The sequence below is a fragment of the Oncorhynchus kisutch genome, linkage group LG2 (genome assembly GCF_002021735.2).
Source record: "Oncorhynchus kisutch isolate 150728-3 linkage group LG2, Okis_V2, whole genome shotgun sequence".
NCBI classification, from domain to species: Eukaryota; Metazoa; Chordata; class Actinopteri; order Salmoniformes; family Salmonidae; genus Oncorhynchus; species Oncorhynchus kisutch.
In genome coordinates this window covers 65,327,816-65,346,904 of record NC_034175.2, presented here as the reverse complement: position 1 = coordinate 65,346,904, position 19,089 = coordinate 65,327,816, and the positions used below count along the sequence as shown (strand labels likewise).

The window sequence follows — 19,089 nt, the reverse complement described above, 5'->3', positions numbered from 1 at the left end:
TTTACCCCCCTCCATCTCCCTGTCTATATCCATCTCCTTTACCTCCCCATCTCCCTGTCTATATCCATCTCCTTTACCCCCCCTCCATCTCCCTGTCTATATCCATCTCCTTTACCCCCCCTCCATCTCCCTGTCTATATCCATCTCCTTTACCCCCCCTCCATCTCCCTGTCTATATCCATCTCCTTTACCCCCCCTCCATCTCCCTGTCTATATCCATCTCCTTCACCCCCCCTCCATCTCCCTGTCTATATCCATCTCCTTTACCCCCTCCCCATCTCCCTGTCTATATCCATCTCCTTTACCCCCTCCCCATCTCCCTGTCTATATCCATCTCCTTTACCCCCTCCCCATCTCCCTGTCTATATCCATCTCATTTACCCCCTCCCCATCTCCCTGTCTATATCCATCTCATTTACCCCCTCCCCATCTCCCTGTCTATATCCATCTCATTTACCCCCTCCCCATCTCCCTGTCTATATCCATCTCATTTACCCCCTCCCCATCTCCCTGTCTATATCCATCTCATTTACCCCCTCCCCATCTCCCTGTCTATATCCATCTCATTTACCCCCCCTCCCCATCTCCCTGTCTATATCCATCTCATTTACCCCCCCTCCCCATCTCCCTGTCTATATCCATCTCATTTACCCCCCCTCCCCATCTCCCTGTCTATATCCATCTCATTTACCCCCCTCCCCATCTCCCTGTCTATATCCATCTCATTTACCCCCTCCCCATCTCCCTGTCTATATCCATCTCATTTACCCCCTCCCCATCTCCCTGTCTATATCCATCTCATTTACCCCCTCCCCATCTCCCTGTCTATATCCATCTCATTTACCCCCTCCCCATCTCCCTGTCTATATCCATCTCATTTACCCCCCTCCCCATCTCCCTGTCTATATCCATCTCATTTACCCCCCCTCCATCTCCCTGTCTATATCCATCTCATTTACCCCCCCTCCATCTCCCTGTCTATATCCATCTCATTTACCCCCCCTCCATCTCCCTGTCTATATCCATCTCATTACCCCCCCTCCATCTCCCTGTCTATATCCATCTCATTTACCCCCCCTCCATCTCCCTGTCTATATCCATCTCCTTTACCCCCTCCCCATCTCCCTGTCTATATCCATCTCATTTACCCCCTCCCCATCTCCCTGTCTATATCCATCTCATTTACCCCCTCCCCATCTCCCTGTCTATATCCATCTCATTTACCCCCCCTCCATCTCCCTGTCTATATCCATCTCATTTACCCCCCCTCCATCTCCCCTGTCTATAGCCATCTCCTTTACCCCCCTCCATCTCCCTGTCTATAGCCATCTCCTTTACCCCCTCCCCATCTCCCTGTCTATATCCATCTCCTTTACCCCCTCCCCATCTCCCTGTCTATATCCATCTCATTTACCCCCTCCCCATCTCCCTGTCTATATCCATCTCATTTACCCCCCCTCCATCTCCCTGTCTATATCCATCTCATTTACCCCCCCTCCATCTCCCTGTCTAATATCCATCTCATTTACCCCATCCCCCCCTCCATCTCATTACCCCCCTGTCTCCGATATCCATCTCAATTTACCCCCCTCCATCTCCCTGTCTATATCCATCTCATTTACCCCCCTCCATCTCCCTGTCTATATCCATCTCATTTACCCCCCCTCCATCTCCCTGTCTATATCCATCTCATTTACCCCCCCTCCATCTCCCTGTCTATATCCATCTCATTTACCCCCCCCTCCATCTCCCTGTCTATATCCATCTCATTTACCCCCCCTCCATCTCCCTGTCTATATCCATCTCATTTACCCCCCCTCCATCTCCCTGTCTATATCCATCTCATTTACCCCCCCTCCATCTCCCTGTCTATATCCATCTCATTTACCCCCCCCTTCCATCTCCCTGTCTATTATCCATCTCATTTTACCCCCCTCCATCTCCCGTCTATATCCATCTTCATTTACGCCCCCCCTACCATCGTCCCTGTCTATTTATCCATCTCATTTACCCCCCCCTCCATCTCCCCTGTTCTAATATCCATTCTCATACCCCCCCATCCATCTCCCTGTCTATATCCATTCTCATTTACCCCCCCCTCATCCATCTCCCTGTCTATATCCATCTCATTACCCCCCCCTTCCATCTCCCTGTCTATATCCATCTTCATTTACCACCCCCTCCATCTCCCTGTCTATATCCATTCTCACTACCCCCCCTCCATCTTTCCCTGTTATATCCATCTCATTTACCCCACCCCATCTTTTTTTTTTTCCCTTTCTTCTATCATCTCCCACTCTTACCCACTTCCATATCCCGGTCTATATCCATCTCAATTTACCCCCCCTCCCATCTCCCTGTCTATATCCATCTCATTTACCCCCCCCTCCATCTCCCTGTCTATATCCATCTCATTTACCCCCCCCTCCATCTCCCTGTCTATATCCATCTCATTTACCCCCCCTCCATCTCCTGTCTATATCCATCTCATTTACCCCCCCTCCATCTCCCTGTCTATATCCATCTCATTTACCCCCCCTCCATCTCCCTGTCTATATCCATCTCATTTACCCCCCCTCCATCTCCCTGTCTATATCCATCTCATTTACCCCCCCTCCATCTCCCTGTCTATATCCATCTCATTACCCCCCCTCCATCTCCCTGTCTATATCCATCTCATTTACCCCCCCTCCATCTCCCTGTCTATATCCATCTCATTTACCCCCCCTCCATCTCCCTGTCTATATCCATCTCATTTACCCCCCCCTCCATCTCCCTGTCTATAGCCATCTCATTTACCCCCCCCTCCATCTCCCTGTCTATAGCCATCTCATTTACCCCCCCCCTCCATCTCCCTGTCTATAGCCATCTCATTTACCCCCCCCTCCATCCTCCCTGTCTATAGCCATCTCATTTACCCCCCCCTCCATCTCCCTGTCTATAGCCATCTCATTTACCCCCCTCCTCTCCTTTAATCTCTTTACCCCCCTCCATCTCCCTGTCTATAGCCATCTCATTTACCCCCCCTCCATCTCCCTGTCTATAGCCATCTCATTTACCCCCCCTCCATCTCCCTGTCTATAGCCATCTCATTTACCCCCCCTCCATCTCCCTGTCTATAGCCATCTCATTTACCCCCCCTCCATCTCCCTGTCTATAGCCATCTCATTTACCCCCCCTCCATCTCCCTGTCTATAGCCATCTCATTTACCCCCCCTCCATCTCCCTGTCTATAGCCATCTCATTTACCCCCCCCTCCATCTCCCTGTCTATAGCCATCTCATTTACCCCCCCCTCCATCTCCCTGTCTATAGCCATCTCATTTACCCCCCCTCCATCTCCCTGTCTATAGCCATCTCATTTACCCCCCCTCCATCTCCCTGTCGATAGCCATCTCATTACCCCCCCCTCCATCTCCCTGTCTATAGCCATCTCATTTACCCCCCCCTCCATCTCCCTGTCTATAGCCATCTCATTTACCCCCCCCTCCATCTCCCTGTCTATGGCCATCTCATTTACCCCCCCTCCATCTCCCTGTCTATAGCCATCTCATTTACCCCCCCCCATCTCCCTGTCTATAGCCATCTCATTTACCCCCCCCCTCCATCTCCCTGTCTATAGCCATCTCATTTACCCCCCCTCCATCTCCCTGTCTATAGCCATCTCATTTACCCCCCCTCCATCTCCCTGTCTATAGCCATCTCATTTACCCCCCCTCCATCTCCCTGTCTATAGCCATCTCATTTACCCCCCCTCCATCTCCCTGTCTATAGCCATCTCATTTACCCCCCCTCCATCTCCCTGTCTATAGCCATCTCATTTACCCCCCCTCCATCTCCCTGTCTATAGCCATCTCATTTACCCCCCCTCCATCTCCCTGTCTATAGCCATCTCATTTACCCCCCCCTCCATCTCCCTGTCTATAGCCATCTCATTTACCCCCCCCTCCATCTCCCTGTCTATAGCCATCTCATTTACCCCCCCCTCCATCTCCCTGTCTATAGCCATCTCATTTACCCCCCCCTCCATCTCCCTGTCTATAGCCATCTCATTTACCCCCCCTCCATCTCCCTGTCTATAGCCATCTCATTTACCCCCCCCTCCATCTCCCTGTCTATAGCCATCTCATTTACCCCCCCCTCCATCTCCCTGTCTATAGCCATCTCATTTACCCCCCCTCCATCTCCCTGTCTATAGCCATCTCATTTACCCCCCCCTCCATCTCCCTGTCTATAGCCATCTCATTTACCCCCCCTCCATCTCCCTGTCTATAGCCATCTCATTTACCCCCCCTCCATCTCCCTGTCTATAGCCATCTCATTTACCCCCCCTCCATCTCCCTGTCTATAGCCATCTCATTTACCCCCCCTCCATCTCCCTGTCTATAGCCATCTCATTTACCCCCCCTCCATCTCCCTGTGTCTATAGCCATCTCATTTACCCCCCCCCCCATCTCCCTGTGTCTATAGCCATCTCATTTACCCCCCCCCCCCCCCCATCTCCCTGTGTCTATAGCCATCTCATTTACCCCCCCCCCCCCATCTCCCTGTGTCTATAGCCATCTCATTTACCCCCCCCCCCCATATCTCCCTGTGTCTATAGCCATCTCATTCACCCCCCCCCCCCCCCCCCCATCTCCCTGTGTCTATAGCCATCTCATTTACCCCCCCCCCCCCCCCCCCCCCCCCCCCCATCTCCCTGTGTCTCTCCATTTCCCCGTGTCAATTTCAATTCAATTTAATGGCTTTATTGGCATTGGGAACATATGTTAACATTGCCAAAGCAAGTGAAGTAAATAACAAACAATAATATTAACAGTAAACATTTCACTCACAGAAGTTCCAAAAGAATAAAGACATTTCAAATGTCATTATGTCTATATACAGTGTTGTAATGATGTGCAAATAAAGTACAAAAGGGAAAATAAATAAACATATAAGTTGTATTTACAATGGAGTTTGTTCTTCACTGGTTGCCCTTTTCTTGTGGAAACAGGTCACAAATATTGCTGTTGTGATGGCACACCCAGTAGATATGGGAGTTATTCAAATTTGGTTGGTTTTCGAATTCTTTGTGGATCTGTGTCATCTAATATGGTCATACATTTGACAGGAGGTTAGGGAGTGCAGCTCAGTTTACATCTCATTTTATGGGCAATGTGCACATAGCCTGTCTTCTCTTGAGAGCCAGGTCTGCCTACAGCATCCTTTCTAAATAGCATGGCTATGTTCACTGAGTTTGTACATAGTCAAAGATGGTGATGCACCGATATGACATTTTTAGTCGATACCGATATCCAATATTTTCCTTGCCATAAAAAAACAACAATACCGATAACCAATATTTAAAATTTTAGCAGCCTTTTTTAAGCATTCTAGTACAGTTAAATAGTTAACACACACTAATGGACGCAGCAGTCTAAGGCACTGCATCTCAGTGCAAGAGGTGTCAGTACCTGGTTCGAATCCAGGCTGTATCACATCCGGCCATGATTGGAAGTCCCATAGGGCGGCACACAATTGGCCCAGCTTCATCCGGGGTAGGCCGTCATTGTAACTAAGATATTGTTTTTAACTGACTTGCCTGGTTAAATTAAAGTTACACACCATACCACACTGACCAAAAAGTTATTTTGTTGGTGTTTACGTATGTCCCCATTACCAGTAAAACATAATCAAAACCTATTTCTTTCACTTACTTGCTGTGCTGTTTCATTGTTCATTTGTTCAGTCGTTTCATTCTCAACCAGGATTTCATCATACATGTCAAGCAGTGAAGTTTCAGCTCTGTCTGTCCGTGGCCTCGGTGCGCACTGTCAATATGTTAGTTTCCATTTTGTCTATGTAACATTTCACGTATAACCCTGTTTCTTGTCTGCATCGAAGTAGCTGTCCTCGTACCTAACATCGAGCATGGTGGCGACACAGTAAAGAGGCTCAGAGAGAATGCCTGTTAAAGAAGTAGTGGTCCTTGTACCTAACATCGAGCATGGTGGTGACACAGTAAAGAGGCTCAGAGAGAATGCCTGTTAAAGAAGTAGTGGTCCTTGTACCTAGCATCGAGCATGGTGGCGACACAGTAAAGAGGCTCAGAGAGAATGCCTGTTAAAGAAGTAGTGGTCCTTGTACCTAACATCGAGCATGGTGGCGACACAGTAAAGAGGCTCAGAGAGAATGCCTGTTAAAGAAGTAGTGGTCCTTGTACCTAGCATCGAGCATGGTGCGACACAGTAAAGAGGCTCAGAGAGAATACCACCAAATCGCTTGTTCACAGCCTCGAGTACTTTTGTAAGTTTTAACCCCTTGGTCTGTCGGCGGTTTTGTTGAGCAGGTGTTTCAATGCCATGACAGAGGGTGTCACGTCTGCTGCAGACACAGTTGATGAGCTTATTTCTCCAGTCAGTTGTGCGAATTGCACTAGGAGTGTGTTCATGTTTCAAACATGTTCTCAAATGCCATTGAAATGGCAGCAGCGGTATGAGCATTTTTTGCGAATTACGTCCGATTCCGATATGCTCACCGATATATTGTGCATCCCTAGTCAAAGATTTCTTTCTGCCACTGTGTACACTCTGTTTATGGCCAAATAGCATTATAGTTTCCTATTTTTTTTGTTAGTTCTTTCCAATGTGTCAAGTAATTAACAATCTTTTTCTTTTCTCATGATTTTGGTTGGGTCTAATTGTGTTGCTGTCCAGGACCAGTTTGCTTAGGGGACTCTTCTCCAGGTTCATCTCTCTGTAGGTGATGGCTTTGTTATGGAAGGTTTTGGAATCGTTAAATTCTACAACCACTTAAAATGTAATGTCTCTTTTCTGAATTTTGATAATTGACGGGCATCGGCCTAATTCTGCACTGCATGCATTATTTAGTGTTTTACGTTAAGCGGAGGATATGTTTGGTGAATGCTTTGTCCCATTTTGTGAATTTTTGGTTGGTGAGCAGACCCCAGACCTCACAACAATAAAGGGCAATGGGTTCTATAACTGATTTGAAGTATTTTTAGCTTGACTTCAGATTCTAGTAGGGTGAGGCTGGGTGCAATGTCATGTTTTTCCCCCAACACCACTTTCCATCAATTTGTATAGCAGACCATCATTCCAAATTGATTCAAATGCTTTTTTGAATTCATCAAAGCATGAGAATATTTTGCGTTTGTTTGTCAATTAGGATATGCACGGTGAATACGTGGTCTGTTTGATAAAAAGCCAATTTGACATTTGCTCAGTACATTGTTTTCGCTGAGGAAATGTATGAGTCTGCTATTAATGATAATGCAGTGGATTTTTTTCGAAGGTTGCCGTTGATGCATATCCCACTGTTATTGGGGTCAAATTCGTCTCCACTTTTGTGGATTGGGGTGATCAGTCCTTGGTTCCAAATATTGGGGAAGATGCCAGAGCTAAGGATGATGTTAGAGTTTTAGTATAGCCAATTGGAATTTGTGGTCTGTGTATTTTATCAATTCATTGAGGATACCATCAACATCACAGGCCTTTTTGGGTTGGAGGGTTTGTATTTAGTCCTGTAGTTCATTCAATATAATTGGAGAATCCAGTGGGTTCTGGTTAGAAGTCGACCGACTATGATTTTCCACCGCCGATACGATTATTGGAAGACCAAAAACAGCCGATACCGATTTAAAATAAATATATATTAAAAAAATATATATTTGTAATCATGACAATTACAACAATACTGAATGAACACTTATTTTAACGCAATATAATACATCAATAAGATAAATTTAGCCTCAATTTTTTTTATTTTTATAATGGATAAAAAACTAAAAAATAACCGATAAATAAAAAATTATGAAACATGTTCAATTTGGTTTAAACAATGCAAAAACACAGTGTTGGAGAAGAAAGTAAAAGTGCAATATGTGCCATGTATAAAAGTTACCGTTCCTTGCTCAGAACATGAGAACATATGAAAGCTGGTGGTTCCTTTTAACATGAGTCCTTAACATTCTGACTGACTGACTGAGTTTGTGGCTGTAAGGTATCTGATGTATGGTCTGAGTTAAGCCATAATCGTTCCAAAATGTCATCAGGCCTGGTCACGGCCTCGCCAAGTGATATCATAGGCACTGGAAACGCTCCGTCTATGTCAGGTTCTGTCTGTCTGCTCCTGATGGCTCCCAGCTAGTCTTCTCTCCTCTGGTGTTATAATGGTAGGATTCAGCTTGTCACCATAGATACAGGATACTGCATTAGAAGTCTGTTTCTCTGTTCTTCAGCTGAGTCTTCCTTTTCTTTGAGATTTTTTTACCTTTATTTAACTAGGCAAGTCAGTTAAGAACAAATTCTTATTTACGATGACTGCCTAGGCCGGCTTAACCCTAACCCGGACGACGCTGGGCCAATTATGCACCACTGATTCGAACCAGGGTCTGTAGTGACGCCTCTAGCACTCAGACCACTGCACAACTCGGGAGCCCTTTTTCTTTGAAGCTTAAAAGTACTATTCCTTACTTCCCTCTGTAGAGTACGTATGCTCTGTGTCTGTCTCCGTCACAACTTTGTGTGTGCTTCTTATCCTTGACTATCTCGGCTTAGGCGATATGTTTGTTTGTGGTTGAATTGCATGCCCAAATAAGGCTACAAATTCAGTTTATTTATTTTCACATTGGAACACTGATCCTCGAAATAGATCACGTTTGGGAAAAAATGTTACCATATAAAGTAGGCCTAACCTCACTGAGTACTCAGTTAAAGTTCCCCAGGTGCGCCCCCCCCCCCCCTTCCCTTCGCTCTAGTCTACTTCACAGTGCTGCCCCCCTTTGCTCTAGTCTACTACACAGTGCTGCCCCCCTTTGCTCTAGTCTACTACACAGTGCTGCCCCCCTTTGCTCTAGTCTACTACACAGTGCTGCCCCCCTTTGCTCTAGTCTACTACACAGTGCTGCCCCCCTTTGCTCTAGTCTACAACACAGTGCTGCCCCCCTTTGCTCTAGTCTACTACACAGTGCTGCCCCCCTTTGCTCTAGTCTACTACACAGTGCTGCCCCCCTTTGCTCTAGTCTACTTCAGTGCTGTTCTCCTTTGCTCTAGTCTACTACACAGTGCTTCCCCCCTTTGCTCTAGTCTACTACACAGTGTTGCCCTTTGCTCTAGTCTACTTCACAGTGCTGTTCCCCTTTGCTCTAGTCTACTACACAGTGCTTTTTATCTGAGCTGAGATTTCCTGTGTTTCATTGAATATGACTGCAGCCGCCACACTTACACACGGGCCTACAGAGAATACACGCATATGCTCATGCTGGGGTTGTGGTGTGGTAGAGATGAATTGGTGATGACATCAGCCTGTGAATCTCACTGATCCAAGCGCACACATGTTGGAATTTACTGCAGTTTGTTTCTGTCCCATTAATCCCTATTGGTTTGTGAGCCTCTTAACACAGAGGATTTTACCATCCTCTGTGTTAAAAATCAATTCTGACACTTTTCAACCTCATTCATTATCTCTAGCACCAAACCATTGTCTGCGTATGTGAAAACAGCACATTTATATGATCTGTGGTTAAAAAGATAAGAAGAAAGTCCTAAAGAAAAATGCTTCTGTGAGGTCACTGGGCAGGATTAAAGGTAAAAGACGGTGATTTTCAAAACCTGGAAGTTGTTTCTAGCCCAAGGGAGGGGATTTTCTTGCTCCCTACGCCATCTCTAATGTCAGTGTTTGAAAATAACAGTATAAAAAAATGTCATCGGGTAGAACTTTTTAGTGAATTTTTTCCCCACAAAACTTAAATGTACTGTTATCACATCACATTATTGACACAGGTATTGTGCTGTAGATAATGCAAAATGAGGTTGAAAAGTTGATCTTTTAGGTCTCAGTGAGTATTAAAATTGAGAGCATTAAAAACAATATCCAAATTCCAACTGCTATTTTCAACTATTTCGGAGTTACAAGGACCACGTTTACATGCGCTCAGTATTCTTAATAGTAACTCGTCACTATTCAGGTCTTATTTGGGGTAAGCTGTTTACATGCACCTTTTGATATCCCACCCGCAAGTATCCCTGTAGCCATGAATAAACAGAATATTCCTCATTTAAGTTCATATGAGTTAAATGGAATAGTATGTGAAATATGGAGGCCTATAACCTCTCACATGAAGCATAATATAATATTAACTCCTGCAGAATATTGCATTTCTTGCAGTAACATTATAGAATAAATGTTAATTTTGTCTTGGGAACAGGAGTGGAGAAATGATTTCTTTCAGCCTCTCTTGAAAAAATGTGAATGTGTCTGTAATGTGTTGTCTTTGACAGTATTGCAAGTAGACAGTATTTCAATAGCACAAACAACCTAGTCTCAGAACATTTTGTATTATTCTGTAAGTAAATCGGGGACACCGTTTCGTATGATATGTTACAAATTACAATTCATTATTATATTTTATGAATGTGCAAAATGTACAATATGTTACGAATTCTAGGTAGCTGGCTAATGTTAGCTGGGTTAGGGGTTAGGGTTAAGTTTAGGAGTTGAAGGGGAAGGGTTTCCTAAAAGGGTTAGCTAACATGCAAAGTAGCTATGAAGTAGTTACAGTTGCTAATTAACTAAAATGCTAAAGCTGTCCGTGATGAGATTCAAAACAGAACTTTACCGGTGTTAACTACATTACTAATGCATTCATTCTATCAATTAAGACGTTCTGTTGAGCACCACTTTATTTAGTCTCAAAGGGCAACCGGTTGTGACAGAAGAGAAGCTGCATGTATCTAACTATAGTTGACAAACTATAGTCTACCAAATGTCGGAAATCATACATTTCCCTACCAAATATCCAAAATGATTAGCAGAACGTTCTCTAAGTTATGGGTGAAAGTAGCCAGTAGTCTATACGGTCCAGTATGGAGGATCAGCAAAATACATGATTATGGAATTATAATGGTGGATGGAACTGTGCAGGTAGCCTAGTTTTGAAGTGATTTGTTTGTCATCCATGATATGCAAAACTGAGCCTGCATAGACCGCAGTAAATGGGATAAGATGTTTACATGCCACAGTATCCAGTCTAAGATCCGCATATCCCAGACATCTTATCCGGGTTTAATAACTAATCGAAAGGGAACCATTGTGCTCTCCCAGAAGCTTAGCTGGTGCGTGAAACCCGCAAATTTATCCCGCAGGTTTCTCCTAACCCTTTTTCTCCCCAATTTCAATCTTGTCTCATCGTTGCAACTCCCCAAAGGGCTTGGGAGGTGAACCCTATGGGACTCCCGATCACGGCCGGTTGTGATACAGCCCGGGATTGAATCCGGGTCTGTAGTGACACCTCTAGCACTTCAATGCAGTGCTTTAACCGCTGCGCCACTCGGGATGCCCCAGGATATGATGTTTTTTATATGCGTCATATTGGTGCACATGTAAACATTGTTTAACTATTTCACAGTGAATGAGACTCATCAGAAAAATATATAGCCTCATTAACAAACGTGGTTAGCCTAAGTAATATAAATATAAAATATATCCTAGACTTATAGTCACATATTAATTAGGAAATGGCCTTTAGTAAATGGACAACAGGGGAAACAACAAAAGAAACCAAACTGTTTTTAATGGTTAAATATAACAAGGTATAGGGAATGATTAAATGCACATATCAGAAATGTGGGAGGCTATATTTGTAAGTAGTAGGCTTGAATAGATTTAGGTGACCATTTCACATTCAGTGCAGGTGTGAGTCCAGACAGGATTAGATAAGTGCTTTCTCATGCACACAGTTATGTAACAATACACTTATTATTATGATGATGATGTGGCTGTTCAGACAGGCTGGTTAGGGCTGATGCTCTGTTGCTTTTCTGGTGAAAGGGACTCAGGGTTGGGTAAGGGAAGCTAGGTCACTAGAGGCTGGATGGAGGTGGGCGTTTCAATCATAAGGGCAACTTACTGTAATGTATGAGGGTCGTGCGACAGGGGTGTTGGCAGGGGTTATGGTGATGCTACTGGTGATCTTGCTGCCGCCTTTGATGTGGCAGCCATTGGTCAGTACTGGCGTCCTTGGTTCCTGTCCGGGGGTGTGGTACGGTCCCCCAGACTGGCTCTGAGTTATACCGTTAATCGACTGGATATAGGGGCTCCCAAGATGGATGTGGATCTTGTTGTCCTCTGTGGTGATGACGCTGGGACCAGTGCTGTTAGACCTCTGGAGCTGCCAACCGTTCTGCCTCTCCGGGCTCACACGAAACATGGCTTGACCTATGACCTCACTGGATTCAAGCGATCCAGTACTGACTGTTACCATCTGGATGGGAGAGCCGGTGTAGTCAGGTGACGCTGACCTGGAGGAGTCTGGGGAGTTTACAGTGATGGGGATCATGGTGAGAGGGGAGAGGGCTCTTTCAGGGCTGCCAAATCCCTCTGGGGGCAGGGAGCTCTTTGTTCTGGCCACTGGGGAGATGGCAGCGTTTGGGATGATGGTGAATCTCTGTTTTGGTGGGGCTCCGCTGGTGGGGATAACTGCGGTGCTGGTATAGCATGTGGTATTGTCGGCGGTGGGGCTGCTGATCTCCAGTGTGGCCGTGTTGTGCCCATGGTCCGGCGTTACCTTGATGTGTAAGGACTGCCCCGGGGTGTGTGCAAGCGTCACATCTCCTTTCTGGACAAAGTTACCCTGTAACAATTTGCCGTTAATGGTATGGGGGTTGTCCTTGTCGTTAGGTGAACGTTTGCTGAATGGCCTCACATTACTGTTTTGGTGGTTCAAGCTTTCAATGCTTGTTAGCGGAGGTGAGTTGCACTTAAGGTCAAGATCCTCGTTTTGATTTGGGTCCTCTCCATCAATCTCCTCATACAGTTTACAGCTGAGCGCCAGCGGAGACAGGCTCTTGTAGTCAGGTGGCAGGGTGTCTGCGGGCTCCGTCTGCACCTCCTTGGTGGACAGGTGGAGGTCTAAGAAGCGTCGACCAGTCATGCCGGGCCGGAGGCTCTTGCTGACTCGCCGGTACCTGTCCAGTTCATGGGTCAGTCCCTCCATCTCTCTGGCCAGCTCCCTGTTCCTGACCTCCTGCTGGGTCAGCCTCTTCTGCAGGGTAGAGCTGTCCATTTGCACTCGACAGATGGAATCCTCCGTCCCCATCAGCCACTGGACCTTCTCCTTGAGAGCCTCCACCTCCCTTTTGAGGAGGACAGACCTGACCTGCTCCTCCTGAAGTCGACTGAGGAGGAGGTGCTCCTGGTTTTTCTCCTTCTTCTCTGCCAGCTGGTACTTAGAGACCTCCTTCCTGGACTCCTCCAGTTCCACTGCCAGAGCCCTGGCTCTCTCCTGCTCCTTGAACCACCTCATCTCCAGGGAATCAAAGTCCTCCTCGGCCTTCATCAGCTCACCCTCCACCACTCCCTTCTGCATGAGTCTCCTGCTCAGTCTGTCTACCTCCTGGGTGAGTTCTTTGACTTTATTCTCATCTTGTTGGTAGCAGTGGTTAGTGTTGTCCAGCAGGGGGATCTTGACTTCTTGACAGAACTCCCCCCCTTTGACCTCCAGGACCTGAATTATCTTTTTCATGGTGCTAACTTTGCTCTGCAGAACCCCGCTCCTGTCCTCCTCTGCCCTCAGCCTCAACCGCAGCTCGTCCCGGTCTTTTGCCACTCTCTGAATCCTCTCCTCTAGCTCTGCTTTAGACCTCAGTGCCTTGCGGCTCTCCTCAATTAGTTTCTCTGTGGCTGTCGACACGCTGTCACGCTCAGCCTGCAGTTTCCCATCCTTCTTCTCCTGGAGTTTCTCTTCTGTTTGCTTGGCTCTCTCGGCCATGTTCTTCCTCTCTTCAACCAACACCACTGTGAGTGTTCTCAACTTGGCAAAGTCCAGTCTCAACGCCCCCTCTGATCTTTCCAGCTGGCACTCAATGACTTCCAGTTCCCTCACCCGCACCTTGAGGGTATTCAGCTCTCCAGACAGCTGCTTGGTGCTGGCCCTCTCCTTCTCCAGGCTTCCCTTCAGTGCACTGCACTCCTGCCTGCTTTTTCCCAGAGCCTCCTCCAGTCTGTCCAGGTCACTGATCCGATCATTCAGCTTGTCCACCTCGGCCTTCAGGCTTCGGCTCTGACTGGACTCCCTCCCCAGTTTGCGGTCTAGGTCCCGGCATTGGTCTCCCATGCGGATCAGCTCCTCGTCGTTTCCTTCCATCTCCACCACTCTCCTCCTCAGCTGTTCCACTTCTGAGAGCAAGCCAGAGGTTGTTGTGCACCCTTCTCCCCTATGGCTTAGCCTATCCCTTAGCTCCTGCAGCTCCTCCTCTGCCCTCTTGAGGGCGCTCCTTGTCCCCTCCAGCTCATCCAGCTGTCGGCTGAGGGCGGCCAACCGCTGACGCAGCTGTCTGTTCTGGGCATCCTCAGTGGCCAGTTTGGCCATCATGGCTTCCTGGTTGAGGTGGAAGTGGGAAGCTTGTTCGCGTAACTCTGCTTCCAAGCAAATTACTTTAAGCTCCTGCTCCTTTGCCCTGGAATGGATGGAGTTTAGCTCCTGTTGGGCGTGGCCGTCAATGTCCGTCAGTTCCTGGACACGTTTGCTCTGCTGTGAAAGCTGATCTGTAAGGTGTTGCTGCTCATCAATGACCAACAATGCAAAAGACTTGAGTTTAGTCAGCTCTTCCTTTAAAGCAGAGACTTCTTTCTCGCTCTTTTCCTCCTTTCTTTCCCTATAGGCTTTCTCCTGGATGAGCAGCACCTTCAGCCTGTAGAAGAGGGAGACAAACAAAATGTAGTTTTATATTGAAAGGTGTGGTTTAACTTAGTGCTGTAGGCTAACATATTTAAACGTCTACAACTAGACTTCTGTTCAAGGTTTACGAGCATTTACATTCAATTAAGACATGCAATGGCTGCCTGCATTTGTCTCTGAATGCAATGTTTTCCAATGTGGAAGTCCTCCCACACTCTTTTCCCTCTGTCTACTACAGTACACTACTGAGCTGGTGAGCTAACGTTCAGACAGGAAATGTACCATGTCCTTGACGGAGACATAATTTCCTCCCTGTTCCCTGGCCCTCCGTGCTCTCTCTAGGATCAAACTCTGTTCCTAGATGGACAACTGCGTGTTATCCATCTAATTTTCCTCCGGCCTCCACGGCCCTGTGTTTACAAGGATGTTTTGACTGGTGTGACAGATGGTGCTTGGTCAGGGAGCTGTTGGTTAATTAAGGGTTTCCTCTACCCCTTAGTACCCTCTCTACTGCATCTTGTCCTGCCCGTGTGTGTACTTACTCTGATAGGAATTCTCCCTTGTTCCACAGGCAATTACAGACGGGCTACATTTACAAAGTCCTCCAGGTTTCACCATACACATCGGCATAAACATGTTACACATAAATACACGCACAGACACACACACTGACATTAGCATGCACAAAGCTGATGTAAGTTGACATTTTTCTAAAACATTAATTTCATATTCAATTTTTGTCTTGTGGTTACGGATGCCTTGTTTCTATAGGGCTAGCGTGCGGAGTTACATCATTGAGGAGTTCTGACGTTTTCTGTGAGGTCTTGCATTGATGTATTATGTTTGATTAATTTGCAATGCAATTTAGTAGTTTATTTTCTCTAAATATTTGGTTGTTTTTATGAGCATTTTCTTGGCATGTCATAAGTTTTACGACCGTACAGAAATGCTAATGAGCTTGATAACTGTCAGTACTCAATGGGGATTTTCTTACAAACACAGGCCCAAAACACAGCCTAATTCTACAGTAGCTAGACAAACTGGTCACAAAATTTACCCTTCATTTTGAACTTTTACAGGATTCCTTCATGGAAAAACTGAATGCTGTTCTCTATTAGTGCTATTTAACTTAATACGTTTCAACTTGGCACATCTTCTCACTGAAAATTCCCAAATGATTTATCACCAACATGGTTCGGAATGCTGTAAAATCCATGCCAGGAGCGCTGTGGGAAATGTGAACTGAGTTTGGGATTAGCTCATCGCTCTACCGGTAAATGTGATTCGTGATAGTAACCATACTCAACATTTTGTGTGTCTGTGTGTGAATATGTAGGCTAATGTAGCCTATCATTTCTAGTAATATCAATGAAGAGGAATATTTTATCATGATTTAGCAGCTGTATTACTGTTATAGGCTACCTTTTCTCTAGACTGGCTGTCTTTTTTCCTAGACTTGTCTGATAAGTCAAATGTATGGGTGCAATTTAATTTGAGTGTTTGACAAATACTTTAAGCCTAATTTAGCATGTTACCATTATTTTGTGTCATAAATCTAGGCTATGTGTAGGCTAATAAGAGCAGATCGAAATCCATCACTGGATAGCTAAATAATTACTTGCAATTTTAGGAGGAATTTGCGGAACCTAAAAGTAGGCTAAACCATTTCACACACTCATACACACTAAAGGGACTATTCTGTAGCATTTGCCTTAGTTCATCTGGGTTTCTTCCTACCTTATCTGTAACGTCTCGGATCAATTCCTGTTCCCTCAGCTCACCCACCTCTCCTTCCCGGCGTTACTCGCAATGTGGTCATTCCAGGCAGAAAACTAACATTATGAGATGTGTTCTCAACACACTCCCAGCCAGACAGCACAGCCCTACAGCACATTACATCATCAACAAGACCTTATAAGGGGCTCTGACAGCCTGTGTGTGTGTGTGTGTGTGTGTGTGTGTGTGTGTGTGTGTGTGTGTGTGTGTGTGTGTGTCTGTGAATGCATTTTGAAAGATGTGTGTTTGTCATGTTTGTTACTTTTTTATCTCTGTATTCAAACATATATATTTGTGTGTTGGATATCAGCCCATTCCAGATGAGGTCATGTTGCAGCCATGCCAGAGGCTGAAGGGAAGGACCGAGGAAGAGAGTGTACTCCGAGAGAGAATGAATGATAGAAGAGGGACCTCACACTCCATCTCAGTTCTAACAAGTTCTTACTTGGCAACGCTCACATTAGTGTAGAGTACAGTAAGGACAGTGCTGTGTGTGTGGAGCTACACGTTTGTGTTAGCCGCCGAGCCTGATAACCTGACTGAGGAATGACATCATCATAGGTCTGCAATCACGTGTGTGTGTATAGGTATGGTCTCTTTCTCTCCATCACCCTCTTTCTAATATATGGGACAGATGCATTGTGAGGCCTATGGCAGCTCTAATCCAAAAAATGTGTTCTATAGGTGTACAGAAATGCTTTCTCCTCAGGAACCCTGGCCGAGGAACAACACGCACAACAAAATACACTGTGCACACCACACACAATACCAGTCAAAAGTTTGGACACCTACTCATTCAAGGGGTTTTCTTTATTAAAAAAAAAAAAAATGGACATTGTAGAATAATAGCGAAGACATTAAAACTAAGAAATAACACACATGGAATTATGTAGTAACCAAAGAAGTGTTAACCAAATCAAAATATATTTGAGATTCTTCAAGTAGCCACCCTTTGCCTTGATGACAGCTTTGCACACTATTGGAATTCTCTCAACCAGCTTCACCTGGAATGCTTTTCCAACAGTCTTGAAGAAGTTCCCACATATGCTGAGCACTTGTTGGCTGCTTTTCCTTCACTCTACAGTCCAACTCATCCCAAACCATCTCAATTGGGTTGAAGTCGGGTGATTCTGGAGGCCAGGTCATCTGATGCAGCACTCCATCACTCTTCTTCTTGGTAAAATACCCCTTACACAGCCTGGAGGTGTGTTGGGTCATTGTCCTGTTGAAAACAAATGATAGTCCCACTAAACGCAAACCAGGTGAGATGGCGTATCGCTGCAGAATGCTGTGGTAGCCATGCTGGTTAAGTGTGTCTTGAATTCTAAATAAATCATAGACAGTGTCACCAGTAAAGCACCATCACACCTCCTCCTCAATTCTTCACAGTGGGAACCATGCATGCGGAGATCATTCGTTCACCTACTCTGCATCTCACAAAGACACAGCAGTTGGAACCAAAATCTCACATTTGGACTAGCCAGACCAAAGGACAGATTTCCACTGATCTAATGTCCGTTGCTCGTGTTTTTTTGGCCCAAGCAAGTCTCTTCTTCTTATTGGTGTCCTTTAGTAGTGGTTTCTTTGCAGCAATTCAACCATGAATGGTCTGCCTAGTGGCTAGGCAGGGTAGCCTAGTGGTTAGAGCATTGGACTAGTAACCGAAAGGTTGCAAGTTCAAATCCCCGAGCTGACAAGGTACAAATCTGTCGTTCTGCCCCTGAACAGGAAGTTACCCCACTGTTCCTAGAAAATAAGAATTTGTTCTTAACTGACTTGCCTAGTTAAATAAAGGTAAAATAAAAAATAAAATAAAAATAACGCAGTCTCCTCAACAGTTGCATTCCAAGTGACTACCTTATGAAGCTGGTTGAGAGAATGCCAAGTTTGCAAAGCTGTCATCAAGGCAAGGGGTGGCTACTTTGAAGAACCTCATATAAAATATATTTTGATTTAACTCTTTTTTTTGGTTATTACACGATTCCATATGTGTTATTTCATTGTTTTGACGTCTTCACTATTATTCTATAATGTAGGAAGTTTAAAAAAAATATATAATAATAATAAATGAATAACTGTGTCCAAACTTTTGACTGGTACTGTACATGTGGTTACATGTTCTCAAAAACACATACTCTTACATACACTGAGTGTACAAAACATTAGGAACACCTTCCTAATATTGAGTTGCACCCCACCCCCCTTTTGCCCTCAGAACAGCCTCAATTCGTCAGTGCATGGACTACAAGGTGTCAAAAGCATTCCACAGGGATACTGGCCCATGTTGACTCCAATCCTTTTCACAGTTGTCAAGTTGGCAGGATGTCCTTTGGGTGGTGGACCATTCTTGATACACATGGGAAACTGTTGAGCATGTAATACCCAGCAGCGTTGCAGTTCTTGACACAATCCAACTGGTGCTCCTGGCACCTATTACCATACCCCTTTCAAACACACTTAAGTCTTTTTTTCTGTCTTGCCCATTCACCCTCTGAATGGCACACACGAACAATCCATTTCTCAAGGCTTAAAAATCATTTTTTAAATTGTCTTCTCCACGTTCACTGATTCGAAGTGGATTTAACAATAAAGGATCATAGCTTTCACCTGGATTCACCTGGTCGACCCTTGTCA

At 45.5% G+C, this 19,089-nt stretch overlaps 2 protein-coding genes across 4 annotated transcripts in view; one reads left to right on the top strand and one right to left on the bottom strand.

The window, feature by feature from the left end:
* The window catches only part of cmss1 (cms1 ribosomal small subunit homolog), a 63,267-nt gene that overhangs the window by 10,669 nt on the left and 33,509 nt on the right, over nt 1-19,089 (top strand). The window lies entirely within an intron of this gene.
* The window catches only part of LOC109870237 (filamin A-interacting protein 1-like), a 28,524-nt gene continuing 20,988 nt past the window's right edge, over nt 11,554-19,089 (bottom strand). Inside the window, exons 1-2 of one of the 2 annotated variants that reach the window (XM_031800043.1) lie at nt 16,417-16,564; nt 11,554-14,692 (exon numbers count right to left, since the gene is read on the bottom strand). In XM_031800043.1, the coding sequence (XP_031655903.1) occupies nt 11,890-14,373 (2,484 nt within the window). In that variant the 5' untranslated portion in view covers nt 14,374-14,692; nt 16,417-16,564 and the 3' untranslated portion in view covers nt 11,554-11,889. Of the gene's footprint in view, nt 14,693-16,416; nt 16,565-19,089 lie in introns of those variants that run through there. The other variant, XM_020460647.2, reaches the window with a different exon arrangement.